Here is an 18,378-nt window from a genome sequence, read left to right on the forward strand (position 1 = left end):
AACTCAGCAGGCCTGACAGCATCTGTAGAGAGAAACAGAGGATGGTATCCCAGATTTGCACTAAGTGCAGTAGTGGGCAGGTAAAACGACATTATACCCGAAGGCCATGATAGTGGGTTTTCATGCTGTATCATCCCAAACATTATTTATGCATTCCTGGGAAACACGTTGTTTCCATGGTGGGTGGGCTCTCTGTCAGTCAGCCGTCACCTCGCCGCTTCATCACACTGGGCACCATATTAAAAGTCCAGCCACGCGCAGAAATCTCAGAGCTTCTATGCCACGACTACTGCAGGGAAGATGTCCATGAAAGACAAGAAGACTTCAGCCCCCATGTTTAGCGACGCGACACTGGAATGCCTTTTGGATACTGTGGAGGCCCACCGTGATGTCCTCTATCCTAGCTCAGGCCACAGGATGGGCAGTGGCGTTACCGACCCGGCTTGGGAGGTGGTGGCAGCAGTGGTCAATGCCAATGCCCTGCAAAAGAGGACAGCCACCCAGTGCCACTACAGGGTGAATGGTCTCATTTGTTCCGCCAGGGTAACTCACTTTTCTCGTCACTCTCAACTCACACACTCACAAATCCATCATACCTCAAGGGACAACATCACTAACTCTCACACATACCCTCACATCTCCATCAGGCTCATATCCTTTCGAGCTCACATCCTCATTTCTGTCCATGGCACTGCTCACCACACAAATATTCCACAGAGTGCCACTTGTCCTGCTCACATTCCATCTGTTTTCATGCAGGAGAAGCCTGCTCACGTCAGCAGGGAGAGGTCCCAGACCGGGAGGGAGTGGCCCACATTAGGCCCCTCACTCACTTTGAGGGGTATGCCATCGTGCTGTCTGGTGAAGATGTGGACCCTGCCTGAAGGTGAGTGGTGACGGTAAGGTCAGCGGTGAACACCCACCTGAGGATCCTACACCATGTCATACCTCCTTCAGTGCAACTGTGAGTGCTCCTTCTGTCCTGCTTTTGACTCTGCTGCCATGCACTACTTATCTCTACTTTGGTTCACAGGGAGTTCTGCCAAGGGACCAACACCCTCAGCCAGCCAGTCCCTCAGCTCCATCCACATCCTCATCTGCAGTCAAGAGGACTCCTCCTCCAGTGAAATGGTGGAAACAAGCAGCCCAGAAGACCCGTCATCGCAGAGGGAGCAGCCGGCCCACGAGTGACTCTGGAGGGAAACGTATGTGTGCCTGCTGGGGTTTGCTTTCAGTTGTCCATCTGAGCTGAACTGCATCTCCACCCACCCACTGATCACATTCCCATGCAGCACATGATCTCGCCTACCATGACTCGTTTCACTTTCAATTTGGACAGCATGGTGCTAATTCGGTTTTACTTACGCTCCGCCATCCTTTATCCTCCCCCAGTCACCCATTTCCTTTCCCCCATCACAGCTGTCAACCACCCCCCAGCATCACATTCCACCTCCCCTCTGTTACCTACCAGCCGCAACCGTTTTTCTTTTGGTCCAGGTGAAGGTGCACATTCCCTTCTTTCCTGAAAATCCCACCCCCATTGACATTCACCTCCTCGACCTCCTTCCCACCCCCAGGGTCAGTGTCTGCCTCCGGGTCCCCACCAACAACTCTCGCCATCCCTTCTATCACTACCGTTGAACCCTCATCCTGCCACCCTACCACATCACCCTGCCCTCAGTCATTCTTACCCTTCCTCCATACCATGCCCACCGTCAGTTCGCTCCCCAGGAGGCAGACATGGACCTATCCAACCCCTCCTGTGCACATTCACCTACACATTCCCCACCCCCCCCACACCCCTTCCCCCCTTTGTACCCACTCCTCCCTTTGTACCCCTTCCCCCTTTGTACCCCTTCCCCCCTTTGTACCCCTTCCCCCCTTTGTAACCCTTCCCCCCCTTGTACCCCTTCCCCCCCTTTGTACCCCTTCCCCCCCTTTGTACCCCTTTCCCCCCTTTGTACCCCTTCCCCCACTTTGTACCCCTTCCCCCCCTTTGTACCCCTTCCCCCCTTTGTACCCCTTCCCCACTTTTGTACCCCTTCCCCCCTTTGTCCCCCTTCGTACCCCTTCCCCCCTTCGTACCCCTTCCCCCCTTCGTACCCCTTCCCCCCTTCGTACCCCTTCCTCCCCCCTTCGTACCCCTTCCCCCCCCTTCGTACCCCTTTCCCCCCCTTCGTACCCCTTCCCCCCCTTCGTACCCCTTCCCCCCCTTCGTACCCCTTCCCCCCCTTCGTACCCCTTCCCCCCCTTCGTACCTCTTCCTCCCTTCACACCCATTTCTCCCGGACACCTTCCCCTCTCTGCACCCTTTCGTCCCCATGGACACCCTCCCCTCTCTGCACTCCTTCCCTTATACCTTCTACCCCTGCCTAACACCTCCTCCCCAGTTGCATTCTTCTCCCTTGTTACCCCATCCTCCCCCATTCTCTCTCCCCCCGACGCCTTTATCCCCCCTCCAACCTCACCCCATCTTGCCACCTTCATATCCCCACTTCCCAACCTCACCCCATCCTGACACCTTCATTCCCCCCTCCCAACCTCACCCCGCCCAATACCTCTTCCTGTCCCAGCCAATCCTAGACCTTCCTCTCCCACCCCCTCGACCATCATCTACTGTGAGCATCAATGGTGACTTTCCAACTTCCATGCGCTGCTTCGCAGCAGAGCCATGTCCATGAGAGTCCACCCAGCATGCCATGGACGTTCTTCCAGTGTGCCGTTGCTGTCGGGCTCCAGTACCTTCTGCTCCTCAGTTGTCTGCGAAGTGAGCAAAGCCCCACTTCTGCACATCAAAGTTGTGAAGACGTATTCTACACTGTCATGTTTTCCCGCCGATGTGGGCTGTTGATCCAACGGGGAGAGGGGGGGGGAGGGTCGAATCCGGCCGGCTAGCCTTATAATGACGTGCTGATGTACTACAATGACGTCCGATGGCAGAGAACCAATCGTGAACTAGTTTCGCAATATCGTAAAACCAATCGCGTTATATTGTTTGCTCACGCCATCAAACATGCCTGACGCTGGCGGGCATGGAAACTCCCAGCCAGAGTTAACATTTTGAGTTCATAAGACTCTTCTAAACCTCCCTTTGTATTGCTCATAGTCCTTCTTTGACTGCTCCTATCTAATATGGTGCTACTTCCTTTTCTAGTAATATCCAACACTTGCATTAGGCACCTTATAACCCTTTTCTACTTCTATATGCTGGTGTCCATCCCCCTGCCAATTTAGTTTAAACTCTCTCCAGCCACACTAGTGAACTACCCTGTGAGCACATTGGTCCCAGCCCTGTTGAGGTGCAGCCCATCCTTTTTGGATAGGTGTCTCCTCCCCAAGAACTGGTCCCAAAGCCCCAAGAATCTGAAATTCAGCCTCCTGCACCAGACCTCAAGCCGCATATTGCTCCTTCCTATCTTCTATTTCTACTCTGACTAGCACGTGGCAATGGGAATAATCCTGAAATTATTACCTTTGACATCCTGCTTTTTAACATCCTCGTTAACTCCTGAAAATTTTCCTGTAAGCCCTCTCTATGTCATTGGTACCAACAGGTATAACAACTTCTGGCTCACTCCCTTCCCCCTGTCCAGGGAGGCAACACATCATGCAGGATTCACAATGACGGTTACAGATGCCTTTCTGTCCCCCTTACTATGGAATCTCTTGTAACAACTGCATTTATACTCTTTGCTGTCCCCCCCATACAGTCCTTTCCCCTTAGATGCTATAGTCTGGACTGCAAACCTTCCAAGGTATTGTCACTCGCAGGAAGATGTTGTCACGACTCTCAGGTCTGCTCTGCTGCCACTGCTCCAATTCTGTGCACCTGTTTGAGAGTGGAACACACCCTAAATACTCTTGTACTTCCTGCCTCTTCCTACTCTCCTGGATCGCCACCCATTTGCTATCCTGAACTGTTACTGCCTGTGGGGTGACCTCTTGCAATGTAAGATCCAGGAAACTATCATCCTCCCTTACGTTTCACAGCGACTCCAGCTAACCCTTAAGCTCGGAAATTTGGAGCCTGGGCTCAAGCGGCTGAAGATTTTTCCTACATGCGTGGTCCTCTAATACCCATGACATTTCCTGAAATTCCCATAGGACATAGGAATTACAAGCTATAAGCATCAACTGTCCACCCATGATCTAAAACAAATCCCCATTTTCTCTTTTACAGTCCAATTTGTACTTTGTTCAAATTATTAATTTGAATTCACACCTTTAGTTCTGCTCTTTGTTAATACTCCTACTATTAATTCACTTACTGTTATACTTAACTGGGTTGAAATTTTTAATTTCCTGGCTCCTAGTTTAAATTAATGTCTTAGTTCAGGGAGAGAAAAAGAGAACTACTCACCAACCAACTACTTAACTACTTTCCTATGACATAGACTTTGATTATTTTTTCACTTTTTTCTCAAGCATGGTCCGTCAACTCCGAATCCCCTTACTTTTTATACCTTCATGCTACTCGGGCCTGCTCTGCCGTCACTCTTTACACCCCACTGCCAGTCTCGCTCTGCTCTCGCTCTCGGTCTCGCTGATGCTCCCAGGTGAACTGGCCTCATACAAGGCCACTTACCCACCTGAGATTAAATTTCCCAATTGTCCAATATTCATTTGAGTGAAATAATAGGTTGAGAATAAAACCACCATGTTTTGCAATGTAATGTAAAGAGATAATGTAGGGAATAGATTTTAAAATACTATACAAAATATTTTCTTGATTATATTGGTGAAGGTCAATGGAATTTACTGTAGGGCTTTCTGATGTATATTTATGGAAAGAAATGTTCTCATGATCGTATTCTTTAGCTATGTGTAATTATTGGAGCAACATTCAAATTATCATTTGCAGAGAGAAAGACCTGTAGCTTTGAATGTTTAAATATAATTTGCTATGATGCTATTAGGTAGGAAGACCCCAATATTATCTCAGAGATACATTGGGATCAGGATGAGGGGTTCCATTAGCATCCACGAAACCCAGAAGTACATAAGTTCATTCTGTCTGTCAGTAGCTTTTTAGCTCAATCAACTCATTAGCGTTTTTGTAACGGATTCAGCGTGCAAGTGAGCTTGATGCCTGACATGGTCTCAACTCCAGTATTTAAAGAGCTAATCCACCGATGGAATTTGGAGATATTTGGAATTGACAAGAAGAGAAAATGAACTGTAAAAATGGATTCCAGATGCTCAATGGTTCAATGATGCCTCACTTCATGTGCTGCTGGGGGTCAGTGAGGAACCAGGGAGAGATACTGTTCCCCAAAAATGGGAGGAAGAAACCTGCTGCTGGTACCAAGAAGGCTCGATGGTAGGTGGCTTGTTGGATGTCAGCAATGGGAGCATTGTGTCATGTTTCTGCTTTCGGCACAGGAAGCGCTTTAATGACCTATCCAGCTCAGGAAATGTGAGTGCAGTTGTTCATTTATCTGAATCCCACTATGTCTATCAGCCTATCCCCTCATTGTGCTTTGTCAAGACTATTCTATCGTACCATTCCTCATATACACCTATTTTGCCAGCTTTCTCTTTCTATGCATTTCCTCACTTCCCCTGTATCCATTCACTGCTATCATTTATTCTCATCCTCATGCAATTTCATGCCCCTCCCTGACAGTCGTCCTCATAAAATGTACTGCAATCCATTGTGTGAACACTGCCATTATAATTACTCATAAGTCCAATTTTCCATTTGTTACATGAGAAGGGAGCACAGAACAAAAGAGGGGGGAAGAGAGAACTAGAGGTGGTCCTCCACAGATTTCCCAGCCTACACGTGCAGAGGGGAAAGCACAGAAAATCAGTGTTGTTTTGGCACCCACGCCGTTGGACATGGAGATGGAGACCTCCAATCTACCTGGTGACAAATAAATAACAGTGATCCACATGTCATACAAGATGATAATCTTTGTAAAGATACCTTGCGATGTTCCTACCTTTCTGGTACTAATTCATGTCTGTTATCATTGACAGGGGTTTCATGCGTGTATCAACAGTTAGTAGAGATCGCGTATGACAATTCCCCAGAGGAACTAATTCTTTCTGAGGATGCATGTTCACATGCATCAGCTCAGATGCTCACAGTTGCAGTGGTACCAGCTGCCTCTGAATTCCAACATGTCCACCATCTCAAATAGGATGCCTTGCCTGACAGTGTCTTTTGATTTTCACCAAAGTGATCTCCAACAGAGTAGCGGTAGTGAATTGTGGCTGGGTCATAAAATGGATGGTGGCAAAAGAGGACCTGGAAGTGGGAACCATGCAAAACGCTTCCACTTCTCAGAGTTGGCTCCCGTATCCCCCTCAAGTCAGTTCCTGCATGCTGCCTCAGGGGAAAGAAATCTACCATCCTTATCCAGTCTGTCTTATATGTGACTTCAGGCTCACAGCAATGCGGTTGACTCTTCACTGTCCTAGCAAACCATTCAGTTTCAAGGTCAATTAGGGAAGGACAACAAATGCTGCCCTTACTAGTGCAACCCACATCCCATGAATGAATAAAGAAGAAAACAATGGCCGAGCCTGCCCCTGCAGAGGTGCAAATGGAACAATCTTTGGTGGGGCTCTCATGAATACCAAAACCCAGACGACATTGGCCAAGAACATCTGAGCACTCAGTGCAGGGATCTGAGCAGTTTGCCTCTACCTCTGCTGAAGCCACAGGGGTTGCATTCATGTAGGAGTGCTAGCAAAAGAAGAAGTAAAGCTTTGTAGTTGCACAGTGATATAAGCATCGGCGTTTGGGAACGTTATGAATGTTCTATTTAGTTTACATACGTTTTATTCATTTGCACCATTCTTAGTTGCTAGGTGGTAAGGAACCTTTGAACTTGCTTGATGATGAATGGGAATAAATTGACAGGGATCAATGGGAAGATGGACAAGGGTTGCTTAGTTGTTTTGTGTTCGTAGAATTGATGAGAATGGAAAAAGTGAGCATTATATGTGTTTCTGACATCAGTCCACTGGTGCAACCTAAGTGAACACTATTAGGGGCATCCCCTATTTAGAGTACTCTGCCGATCCTGCAGCTGCATTCCCTTCAACACTGTCCTCCTCCTTGGAATCATCTGAAGAAAATCTGTGCTCTGTGCTTTGTTCCTCCTACAGGTTCAAATCTGTTGCTCTGCACAACATTGCACAGCGCAGCACACCACAACCATTCTAGAGATGCTGGCTAATGCATCCTGAAGGATTCTTCCAGATCTGTCTATACATTTGAGGCACCATTTTCAACATGCTGATGGCATGTTCAATGACATATCTAGTGGTAATATGGCATTCATTGTATCCTGTTAAGAGCCATTGGTTGAGTTTCTGACATTAGCAAATCCTAGAGTGTATCCCTTGTCTCCTAGTAGCTATCCCTTAAGTCTGTTTGCATGTCCATCAGGGAACTTGGACTTCTGCAGGACAAACTTATCATGGCCAACTTGGGGAATCTTGCACATACCTGCAGAAATAACTTATTGTGGTTGCAAACAGGTGCACATTGATAGAGTGGAGGCTCTTGTGGTTCTTTCGCAAATACTCTTGGTTAATTTGGGTTTGCATATATTGCCACATGAGTGCAGTTGATGATGCCTGCACTTGTGGAAAGCAAGCCAGAGAGCCAAACCTGAGCATCTGTCCATTCTGACTGATGACATTGTAAACGAACTCATATAATTCCCAGCCCTGACAAACATACCAATCAGTCACCTGTTTTTTTGCAATTATTGGCTGCCAACTGGATGAGTCCTGGAAGAATCAGAGGCTAAAAAGTTGAGGGTGGTAGTGAATGATTGATAACGATTAGCCACCAAGCCCAGTGGCAGCAAGTCTTGCTGCAGATGTCTGTCACCATCTGACCCAATTACCTGGGCCTCTAGAAGCACTGTTGTTCTGACAAGTCAAGGAAATTTAGTCTCAGCCTGTACACCTATGTCACAGAAGAACCTCCTGCAAGCTGCACCCCTCTACTGCTTTCCTCTCTGCTGTCCAGCTGCAGGTCTCTGAACAGCATGCTATTGCTGCTCCCTCTCAATTGTCCAAGTGCAGCGAGCAACAGCAAACTGCTGCTGGTATTGATGCTGGTCATAGTGCTCCTCATCTGACTCGACCAACCCTGATGTGAATCACAAAGCATCCAAAATGTAAAAAGTAAACTCTCAACAAAAGTAATGTGAACAAATCTTTTCCCACTAGTAGGTAAGAATTCAGCTGTGAGTTCTGAGTGTTTATTGCAGTATTTCCTTGAGTTTGAACCAATCCTCTCCATTGCCATTGTGCTCTTACCTTGGTTTCATTGCCAACTTTCAGGAAACCCTGGAAACCCCTGGATGCACCAGTAAATTTGAAAGTCAGTTTAAATATTGCTACAGTTGAGCAATTCCCATATGTTACTAGTCAACCCATCTCTCCCAAGGAAGTAATTAGCACACAAGTAATCTAGCTCGCTCATTAAATGCAGAAGTCAGTGGGTTGGAGGTGGCTTCCTCACATGCTCATATTTTTGCTAGTTTTAAGCCGCACCAAAACCACATAATTCTCCAGAATAAACTTGCCCCCAAATGTGTTTATCTGGCAAACGGTGAACAATTTGAGAAACAATTATAAATGTTTCTTTTCAGATATGAAACATCTACCAGAAGTATCAACATGCAATGAAGACCTTAGAAAGGTTTTGAAGAAAAATCCAACTATAGTGAAGGAATTGCACAAAATAGTGGAGCAAAGTTTGGCAGAAAAATTAGAAACCCTGGGGATAAAACCAGTAAGTATTGATATATGCGAAATAATAATTATTATCTTGACTAGAATGTTTTGCAAAATTATTAGTGCAGCATGTTAAAATTTCAGCATGAACATTGCATCCTCTCTGCCTTCACCAGATTTATGACTGGGTATGTCTGTACTTGTGAAAAAGGCCTGTTACATGGATATTGGATTTTATTTGTTGGCTCATTGTTCTCAGTAAACCACAATGGCACAGTCTGTAAAATTGGCTAAAATTTTCAGGAAATAATAGGCTCCAGAGACTGTCATAAAATAAAAAATGAAAAATCCAAATTCTGGAAGGCAAAAAAATTACAGATGATGCAAATAATAAAGCTGTGCTCTAAAGTCAATACACACGAGAGTACACCTTGAGAGGAAATTTTCTAATGATTGTATTGCATTGGGTAGGAAATCATGTTTCAAAATAGGGAGCTTCTGATGTACACTAAAAAACTGTTAAGCAGCTTGAGGAAAATACCCTTCCCAGATAATATTTAACCAGGAGAAGAACTAAATACTCTAGCTCTGCTTTCTGTAATGATTGTTGAAAAAGTCACACACAGTTTATTTCAGCTTAGCTACCTGACCTCTGTACCAAGAATCTAACACCCAGAGAAGTGAATCAGTGAAATCATTTATATCTGTCCGCTTTAAGCCCCCTCAATATCAGCAGCCCGATGGGCATGCTTAAAATGGTGAGCAAAATATAACAAAATAACAGAATCATAAAGCCCAGATGGAGGTCATTCAGCCCATTATGTGTGCTGGCTCTTTGAACATTTCTCCTTTTTCAAGTATATATCCAATTCCTTATTGAAAGTTACTTTGAATCTGCTTCCACCATGCTTTCAGATTCCAGATCATAACAACTCACTTTAGAATACAAAAAAAAATCCTTTTCTTTGCTAATTATCGTAAAGATGCCCTTATAATGCTTGGCAGAAAAAGCCTATGGAAGTAACAAAAATCAATATTACTAGATTAAAGACCACTTGTTGAATGTTTTAATGAAAGTGTGGATTTTACATGGAGACACTGGCCCCTCCCACCAGCAGGAAAGCCAGGGGCAAGTCCGCCTCCACCAGCCTTGGAAGCCAAGACACAATTTTACATTGTTCAGGCAATTAATTACCTGAAGTAACAGCTTGCACCTCCTGAAGCAGGATCACCCTCCTTGAGGAGCTGCCAGCCAATCAGAGGACTGGCAGCTCTTCAGGCCCAGCAGCACCACTAAGAGCAGTGGCCATTGCTGGGAATGCAGCACGCCAAGACCAGTCATCATCGAGGCCCCAGCAAGGTGGGTGGGGGTGTCAATCATGAGGACAGGGTGAGGTCTTCCATTGAGGGTGGCTAGCCCTTGCTGTTGATCAAGCTCTTCATGGGCCTAAGGGTACCCAAGGCGACAGTGCCCATCCATCAGTTAAGAGCCTAAACTGGTGAGTGGGCCATTCAACACCTACTTTGCTGCTGGTGAAATACCTGTGGAGGCAGGAAGGTGATGGGAATGCACCCCCCACCATCCCTGCCATCCCAGCCTACTCCCTGTCAGTGGGGGAGGGCATAAAATTCCCATGGAGTTGAACCCCTTACCATAATCCTATTGAGAGTGTGGCAGAAGAACTGGTATATACCTAGGAAATAGAATAGAAAAACCATAGAAAGAAAAGTTGCAGCACAGAAAGAAGCCATTCAGCCCATCATGTAATATGCCAGGCCTTGGCCTTTTTCTGAATCATCAGCTGTGGCTTAGTTGTTAGCATGTTCAGCTCCAAATTTGAAGACTGTGGGTTTAAGTCCCTTTCTAGGATTTGAGTTCAACAGTCTATGAGACATTAAACTGAGGCTCTATCTGCTCTTTCAGATGGACATAAAAGATTCCATGGCATTATTTTGAAGAAGAGCATGGGAGTTATACCTGGTCAACATCACAACAAATAGATTATCTGGTCATTATAACATTGCTGTTTGTGGGAGTTTGCTGTTTGTAAATTAGCTGTGGTGTTTCCTACAGTACAGCACTTCAAACTTTTAAAAAATTCATTCTCGGTATGTGGGCTTCTCTGGCTGGGCCAGCATTTATTGCCCATCTCTAGTTGCCCTTGAGAAGGTGTTGGTGAGCTGCCTTCTTGAACTGCTACAGTCCATGTGGTGTAGGTACATCCACAAGGCTGTTTGGAAGGGAGTTCCAGGATTTTGACCCAGCGACAGAGAAGGCACAGCGATATACTTGCAAGTCAGCATGGTGAGTGATTTGGAGAGGAACTAACAGGTGGTGCTGTTCCCGTCCATCTGCTGCCCTTGTCCTTCTAGATGGTAGTGGTCGTGGATTTGGAAGGTGCTGTTGAAGGAGCCTTGGTGAATTCCTGTGGTGCAACTTGTAGATGGTACACACTACTGTTAGTATTGGTTAATGGTGGAGGGAGCGAATGTTTGTGGATGTGGTGCCAATCAAGTGGGCTGCTTTGTCCTGGACGGTGTCAAACTTCTTGAGTGTTGAGGGAGTTGCACTCATCAGGAAAGTGGGGAGTATTCCATCACACTCCTGACTTGTGCCTTGAAGATGGTGGACAGGCTTTGGGGAGACAGGAGGTGAGTTACTCGTCGCACGATTCCTAGCCTCTGACCTGCTCTTGTCGCCACAGTATTTATATGGCTAGTCCAGTTCAGTTTCTGGTCAATGGTAACCCCCAGGATGTTGATAGTGGAGGATTCAGTGATGGTAATGCCATTGAATATTAAGGGGCAATGGTTGGATTCTCTCATTGATGGTCATTGCCTGACACTTGTGTGATGCGAATGTTACTTGCCACTTGTCAGCCGAAGCCTGGATATTGTCCAGGTCTCGCTGCATTTGGACATGGACTGCTTCCGTATCTGAGTAGCTGCAAATGATGCTGAACATTGTGCAATCATCAGCGAACATCCCCACTTTTAACCTTATGATGGAAGGAAGGTCATTGATGAAGCAGCTGAAGATGGCTGTGCCAAGGACACTACCCTGAGGAACTCCTGCAGTGATGTCCTGGAGCTGAGAGGACTGACCTCCAACAACCACAACCATTTTCCTTTGTGTTAGGTGTGACCCCAACCAGCAGAGAGTTTTCACCCGATTCCCATTGACTCCGGTTTTGCTAGCGCTCCTTGATGCCACACTCGTTCAAATGCTGCCTTGATGATAAGGAGCCTCATCTCAGGAGTTCAGCCCTTTGGTCCATGTTTGAACCAAGGCTGTCATGAAGTCAGGAGCTGAGTGGCCCTGGCGGAACCCAAACTGGGCACCAGTGAGCAGGTTATTGCTAAGCAAATGCCACTTGATAGCACTGTTGATGACCCCTGCTATTATTTTACTGATGATTGAGAGTAGATTGATGGGGCGGTAATTGGCCAGGTTGGATTTGTCCTGCTTTTTGTGTACAGGACATGCCTGGGCAATTTTCCACATAGCCAGTGCCAGGGTTGTAGCTGTACTGGAACAGCTTGGCTAGGGGCACGGCAAGCTCCGGAGCACAAGTCTTCAGTGCTATTGCTGGAATATTGTCAGGGCCCATAGCCTTTGCAGTATCCAGTGCCTTCAGCCGTTTCTTGATATCACATGGATTGTATCGAATTGGCTGAAGACTGGCATCTGTGATGCAGGGGACCTCCGGAGGACGCCGAGATGAATCATCCACTCCACTTCTGGCTGAAGATTGTTGCGAATGCTTCAGCCTTATCTTTTGCACCAATCTGTTGGGCTCCTCCATCATTGAGGATGGGGATATTTGTGGAGCCTCCTCCTCCAGTGAGCAGTTTAATTGTTCACCACCATTCACAACTGGATGTGGCAGGACTGCAGAGCTTAGATCTCATCCGTTGGTTGTGGGATCGCTTAGTTCTGTCTATCACTTGCTGCTTATGCTTTTTGGCACACAAGTAGTCCTGTGTTATAGCTTCACCAGGTTGACACCTCATTTTTAGCTATGCCTGGTGCTGCTCCTGGCATGCCCTCCTGCACTTTTCATTGAACCAAGGTTGATCCCCTGGCTTGATGGTAATGGTAGAGTTGAGTATTTGCCTGGCTATGAGGTTATGGATTATGCTCGAGTACAATTCTGCTGCTGCTGATGGCCCATAGCGCCTCATGGATGCCCTGTCTTGAGTTGCTAGATCTGTTTGAAACCTATCCCATTTATCACAGTGATAGTGCCATACAACATGATGGAGGGTGTCCTCAATGTGAAGGCGGAACTCTGTCTGCACAACAACTGTGCGGTGGTCACTCCTACCGATACTGTCGTGGACAGATGCATCTGTGGCAGGCAGGTTGATGAGGATGAGGCCAAGTGTGTTTTTCCCTCTTGTTGGTTCCCTCACCGCCTGCTGCAGATCCAGTCTAGCAGCTATGTCATTTAAACTGCACTTCAAAAGTAAACAGCTTTGATACAAGACTTTCTTTTCTTGGTCTTGTAAGGCTCAGAGTTTCCTCCTGTCTCAAACAAAACCAGCAACGTTTGGGAGCAGGGACTACCAGGCCAGGGATTTCATATCCCTAAACAGGTGGGAAGCCAGTAAACCAAGGGAAGCCAGGCCATAGGGAGAAAGTGTGGCCCATCAGGAATCCAGGTCGGAGTCATAACCTGAATAGTTTGAAGTGGTAATTTTTGTGGCCTCTTTACAAATGAATTTAACATTTTCTGCTTCCTTTGATGGGGTGTGCAAGAGATGGGCCCCAATTGATGCAGGCACCTGCCTATCATGCCTGGCTCCTTAGTGAGCATCTAAAGGCTGGCACTTGGAGCAATTTTTACATCTTCATGAAAATCTTTTTTTAATCAGCAAAGGAATACACAGTAATCCATGTTCATGTAAACATTACATTGTTGCAGGTTCCTGAATTCCTTTCGTGGTTTTCTGGATCTTGACCCCTAGCACATAGAAACTGATCATTATTGAGATTTTAAACTTACTATGAGTATTCCACAGAGATGCTCTAATGACAGCCTCTTGCTTTTTGGTAGAGTTGAGATATGCAGTAAAACTGATGCCAGTGATACTAAATGTGGCTTAAACCTAAACCGTCAAACAATCTGCTTTTCTATCAAGATAGTTTGCAGCTAATTAGAACCCACTGTTCTAGTTACGAGGTTTTATAAGATAGTTATGTTTCGGAACTGCGTTTTTAATTTAGAGTAAAATGAAGGGTGGCATGTGACCTGTTCTGGATTCTGCCGACAATAAGTCTTTGTGATGTGGTTGTTAAAGGTTAAGGGGAGGCCCAACTTGTTTTGCTGGAAAGCAGGTGTAAGCTGTTTGCACTTGGAGACAGCAGCAGCATCTGTGCTTTCAGTGGTTAGACTGGTAGTCTCCTAAGTCCCAGGAAGGTGTCAAAATGTCAGGTTCCAAACAGTTATGCTTTATATTGTCTATTTAGTTCCAAGGGAGTTTGGCTCTAAAGTGTAGTTATTCAACATTTCTAGCTGGATACAAGGCCCATGTGATTCATGTTGCCATGGAGTTGGACTTTGAGAGGGGAGGGTTTCTCAGATGTTCCTGAAACCCCCAACAGACACGTCCACCGGGCAGGAATGCAGGTGGGAGCTCACGCTGGGATTGAAAAAATCAAAATCGTGAGGATTGAAGCAAGTGTCACCTAGCTTTAGCTAATGGGAGGAATCACCTGGAAAATGCCTCATAGTTATACATTACCAGACCAGGAAAAGAAAAGATTGGAAATGAACCCTCTGGAATCACTATGATTCTTAGGTGTCAATTAACATTTACACCACACAAGTGCCAGGCAATGACCGTTTCCAACAAGAGAGAATCTAACCATTTCCCCTTGACATTCTTAGCATTACCAACGCTAAATCCTCCACTATCAACATCCTAGGAGTTACCATTGGCCAGAAACTGAACTGGACCACTGGAGTGCTGCTTTGGGCTGCAGTAGAATGCTTAAGTTGGAGTTTGGTGACTGAGGGAATTTAAGGGTTAAGCTCTATCTAAAGTCTAGTCTTTCTTTAATTTAGTAATTAACTAAAAGTTGCAGTTTGGGGTGGAATAAGGTGAGTTTTAGGCCAGCTTTGAAACAGGGTTTATGCAGGCTCTGTTTGTAGCTACAACTAGTTGATTAGATAACTGGCTTAAACAGGTTTTCAGAGGCTGGATTCAGAGAGTATAAAAACAGGCCATCTTTGTCTGCACTGGCGTGCTGCTTTGGGCTGCAGTAGAGTGCTTAGGTTGGAGTTTGGTGACTGAGGGAGTTCGGTGAAGTGGTAACGAGGTGATCCTTTGAGTACCGTGAGTGCGGTCGGGTAAGTGTTTACTACTTTTATCGCTTATAGTTTTTAAGGTCTTATTTTGTGGTTCATCGTTTGTAAGGGCTATATTCTGTAACAACGAGGAGCAGGGAAAAAGGGCCCTAGAGTAATTGATGTTATTTGATATTAAGTATCTTCCAAAAGGTTTAATTTAATTTAAAGGAGTAAGTCATGGCAGGAGAGCTCAAAACCATGATGTGCTCCTCCTGCTCCATGTGGGAAGCCGGGAACATTTCCAGAGACCGGGGCCAGCATGTGTGTGGGAAGTATCTCCAGCTGCAGCTCTTGGAAGCCCGGGTTTCAGAGCTGGAGCGGTGGCTGGGGACGCTGTGGATCACTGCAAGGTGGAGAGTATCGTGGATAGCAGGTATAGAGAGGTAGTCACACCGGAGGCTAAGAGTCCACAGGCAGGAAGGGAATGGGTGACCACCAGGCAGAGCAAGAGGACTAGGCAAGCAATGCAGGAATCTCCTGTGGCTATTCCCCTGCAAAACAGATATACCGCTTTGGATACTGTTGAGGGGAAAGGTCTCTCAGGAAAGCAGCAACAGCCAAATTCGTTGCACCACAGTTGGCTCTGCTGCACAAGGGAGGAGTAAAAAGTGTGGGAATGCAATGGTTATGGGGTATTCAATTGTAAGGGGAATAGATAGGCATTTCTGTGGCTGCAAACAAGACTCCAGGATGGTATGTTGCCTCCCTGGTAGTAGAGTCAGGGATGTCTCAGAGCGGCTATAGGACATTCTGAAGGGGGAGGGTGAACAGCCAGTGGATGTGGTATGCATTGGTACAAACGACATAGGTAAATTAAGGGATGAGGTCCTAAAAGCAAAATATAGGGAGTTAGGAAGTAAGTTGAAAAGTAGGACCTCAAAGGTAGTGATCTCAGGATTACTACCAGTGCCACGTGCTAGTCAGAGTAGAAACAGCAGGATATATCGGGTGAATACGTGGCTGAAGTAATGGTGTGAAGGGGAGGGTTTCAGATTCCTGGGATATTGGGACCGGTTCTGGGGGAGGTGGGACCAGTACAAACTGGATGGGTTACACCTGGGCAGGACCGGGACTGATGTCATAGGGGGAATATTTGCAAGAGTGGTTGGGGAGGGTTGAAACTAAAATGGCAGGTGGATGGGAACTTATGCAAGGAGTCAGAGGAGGGGGAATTTAGGATAAAAACAAAAGACAGAAAAGGGAATAAGAGAAGTGATAGGCAGAGAAATCAAAGGCAAGAATCAAACAGGGCCTCAGTGAAAAATAGTGGGAATGGGACAAGTAATGTTAAAAAGACAAGTCTTAAGGCTTTGTGCCTTAACGTGAGGAGATTTGCAATAAAGTTGATGAATTAACCGCGTAAATAGATGTTAACAGGTATGATATAGTCGGGATTACGGAGACATGGCTGCAGGGTAACCAGGGATGGGAACTGAACATCCATGGGTATTCAGTATTTAGGAAGGACAGGCAAAAAGGAAAAGGCGGTGGAGTTGCATTGCTGGTTAAAGAGGAAATTAGCGCAATAGTGAGGAAAGATATTAGCTCTGACGATATGGAATCTATATGAGTAGAGCTGAGAAACACGAAGGGCAAAAAACGTTAGTGGGGGTTATATATAGACCCCAAACTGTAGTGGTGATGTTGGGAATGGCATTAAACAGGAAATTAGAGACGCATACAATAAAGGAACTATTGTAATTATGGGTGACTTTAATCTACATACAGATTGGGCAAATCAAATTAGTAACAATACCATAGAGAAGGAATTCCTGGAGTGTATACTGGATGGTTTTCTGGACCAATACATTGAGGAACCAACTAGAGAACAGGCCATTCTAGACTGGGTATTGTGTAATGAGAAAGGAATAATTGGCAATTTAGTTGCGCGAGGCCCTTTGGGAATGAGCGACCATAATAAAATAGAATTTTTCACCAAAATGGAGAGTAACGTAGTTGATTCTGAGACTAGGGTCCTGAATCTTAATAAAGGAAACTAGGATGGTATGAGGCGCGAGTTGGCTATGATGATAAGCTGAGTGAGTGGGCAAATGCATGGTAGATGCAGTATAATGTGGATAAATGTAAGGTTATCCACTTTGGTAGCAAAAACAGGAAGGCAGATTATTATCTGAATGGCTATAAATTGAGAGAGGGCAATATGCAATGAGGCCTGGGTGCCCTCGTACACCAGTCGCTGAAGGTAAGCATGCAGGCGGTAAAGAAGGCAAATGGTATGTTGGCCTTCATAGCGAGAGGATTCCTGTACAGGAGCAGGGATGTCTTACTGCAATTGGTGAGACCACACCTGGAATATTATGTGCAGTTTTGGTCTCCTTATCTGAGGAAGGATGTTCTTGCTATAGAGGGAGTGCACGGAAGGTTTACCAGACTAATTCCTGAGATGGCGGGACTGACATATGAGGAGAGATTGAGTCGGTTAGGATTATATTCGCTGGAGTTCAGAAGAATGAGGGGGGATCTCATAGAAGCCTATAAAATTCTAACAGGACTGGACAGGGTAGATGTAGGAAGGATGTTCCAGAAGGTGGGGGAGTCCAGATCCAGGGGTCACAGTCTGAAGATATGGGATTGACCATTTAGTACTGAGATGAGGAGAAATTTCTTCACCCAGAGAGTGGTGAGCCTGTGGAATTCGCTACCACAGAAAGTAGTAGAGGCCAAAACATTGTATGTTTTCAAGAAGGAGTTAGATGTAGCTCTTGGGGCGAATGGGATCAAAGGATATGGGGAGAAAGTGGGAGCAGGTTATGGAGTTGGATTATCAGCCATGATCGTAATGAATGGTGGAGCAGGCTCAAAGGGCCGAACGGCCTACTCCTGCTCCTATTTTCTATGTTTTTATGTTTCTATATAAACATTATGGCAGGTCAGTAACTCACCCTCTGACTCTTCAAAGCCTGATCATCATTTACAAGGCACATGTCAGAAGGGTGATGGAATAGTGTCCACTTGCTTGGATGAGTGCAGCTCCAGCAACACTCAAGAAGTTCAACACCATCCTGGACAAAGCAGCCTGCTTAATTGGCACCCCATCCACCTTGAACATTCACTTCCTCTACCACCAACACAGTTGTAGCAGTGTGTACAATCTACAAGCTGCATTGCAGCAACTCACCAAGGGTCCTTCAACAGCACTTTCTAAACCTGCAACTTCTACTACCTAGAAAGACAAGGGCAGTCAATGCATGGTAATTCCCTCTCCAAGCTACACACCATCCTGACTAGAACTATATTGCCATTCCTTCATTGCCACTGGGTCAAAACCCTGGAACTCCCTCCATAATAGCACTGT

At 46.0% G+C, this 18,378-nt stretch overlaps 1 protein-coding gene across 1 annotated transcript in view; it reads left to right on the top strand.

The window, feature by feature from the left end:
* The first annotated feature begins 592 nt into the window (after positions 1–592).
* Positions 593–18,378, top strand: part of LOC144682980 (uncharacterized) — a 110,062-nt gene continuing 92,276 nt past the window's right edge. The window contains exons 1-2 of the mRNA XM_078545913.1: positions 593–1,205; positions 8,622–8,764. Of these exons, the coding sequence (XP_078402039.1) occupies positions 8,624–8,764 (141 nt within the window). The 5' untranslated portion in view covers positions 593–1,205; positions 8,622–8,623. The remainder of the gene's footprint in view (positions 1,206–8,621; positions 8,765–18,378) is intronic.

The sequence above is a fragment of the Cetorhinus maximus genome, chromosome 7, assembly GCF_964194155.1.
Source record: "Cetorhinus maximus chromosome 7, sCetMax3.hap1.1, whole genome shotgun sequence".
Lineage (NCBI taxonomy): Eukaryota > Metazoa > Chordata > Chondrichthyes > Lamniformes > Cetorhinidae > Cetorhinus > Cetorhinus maximus.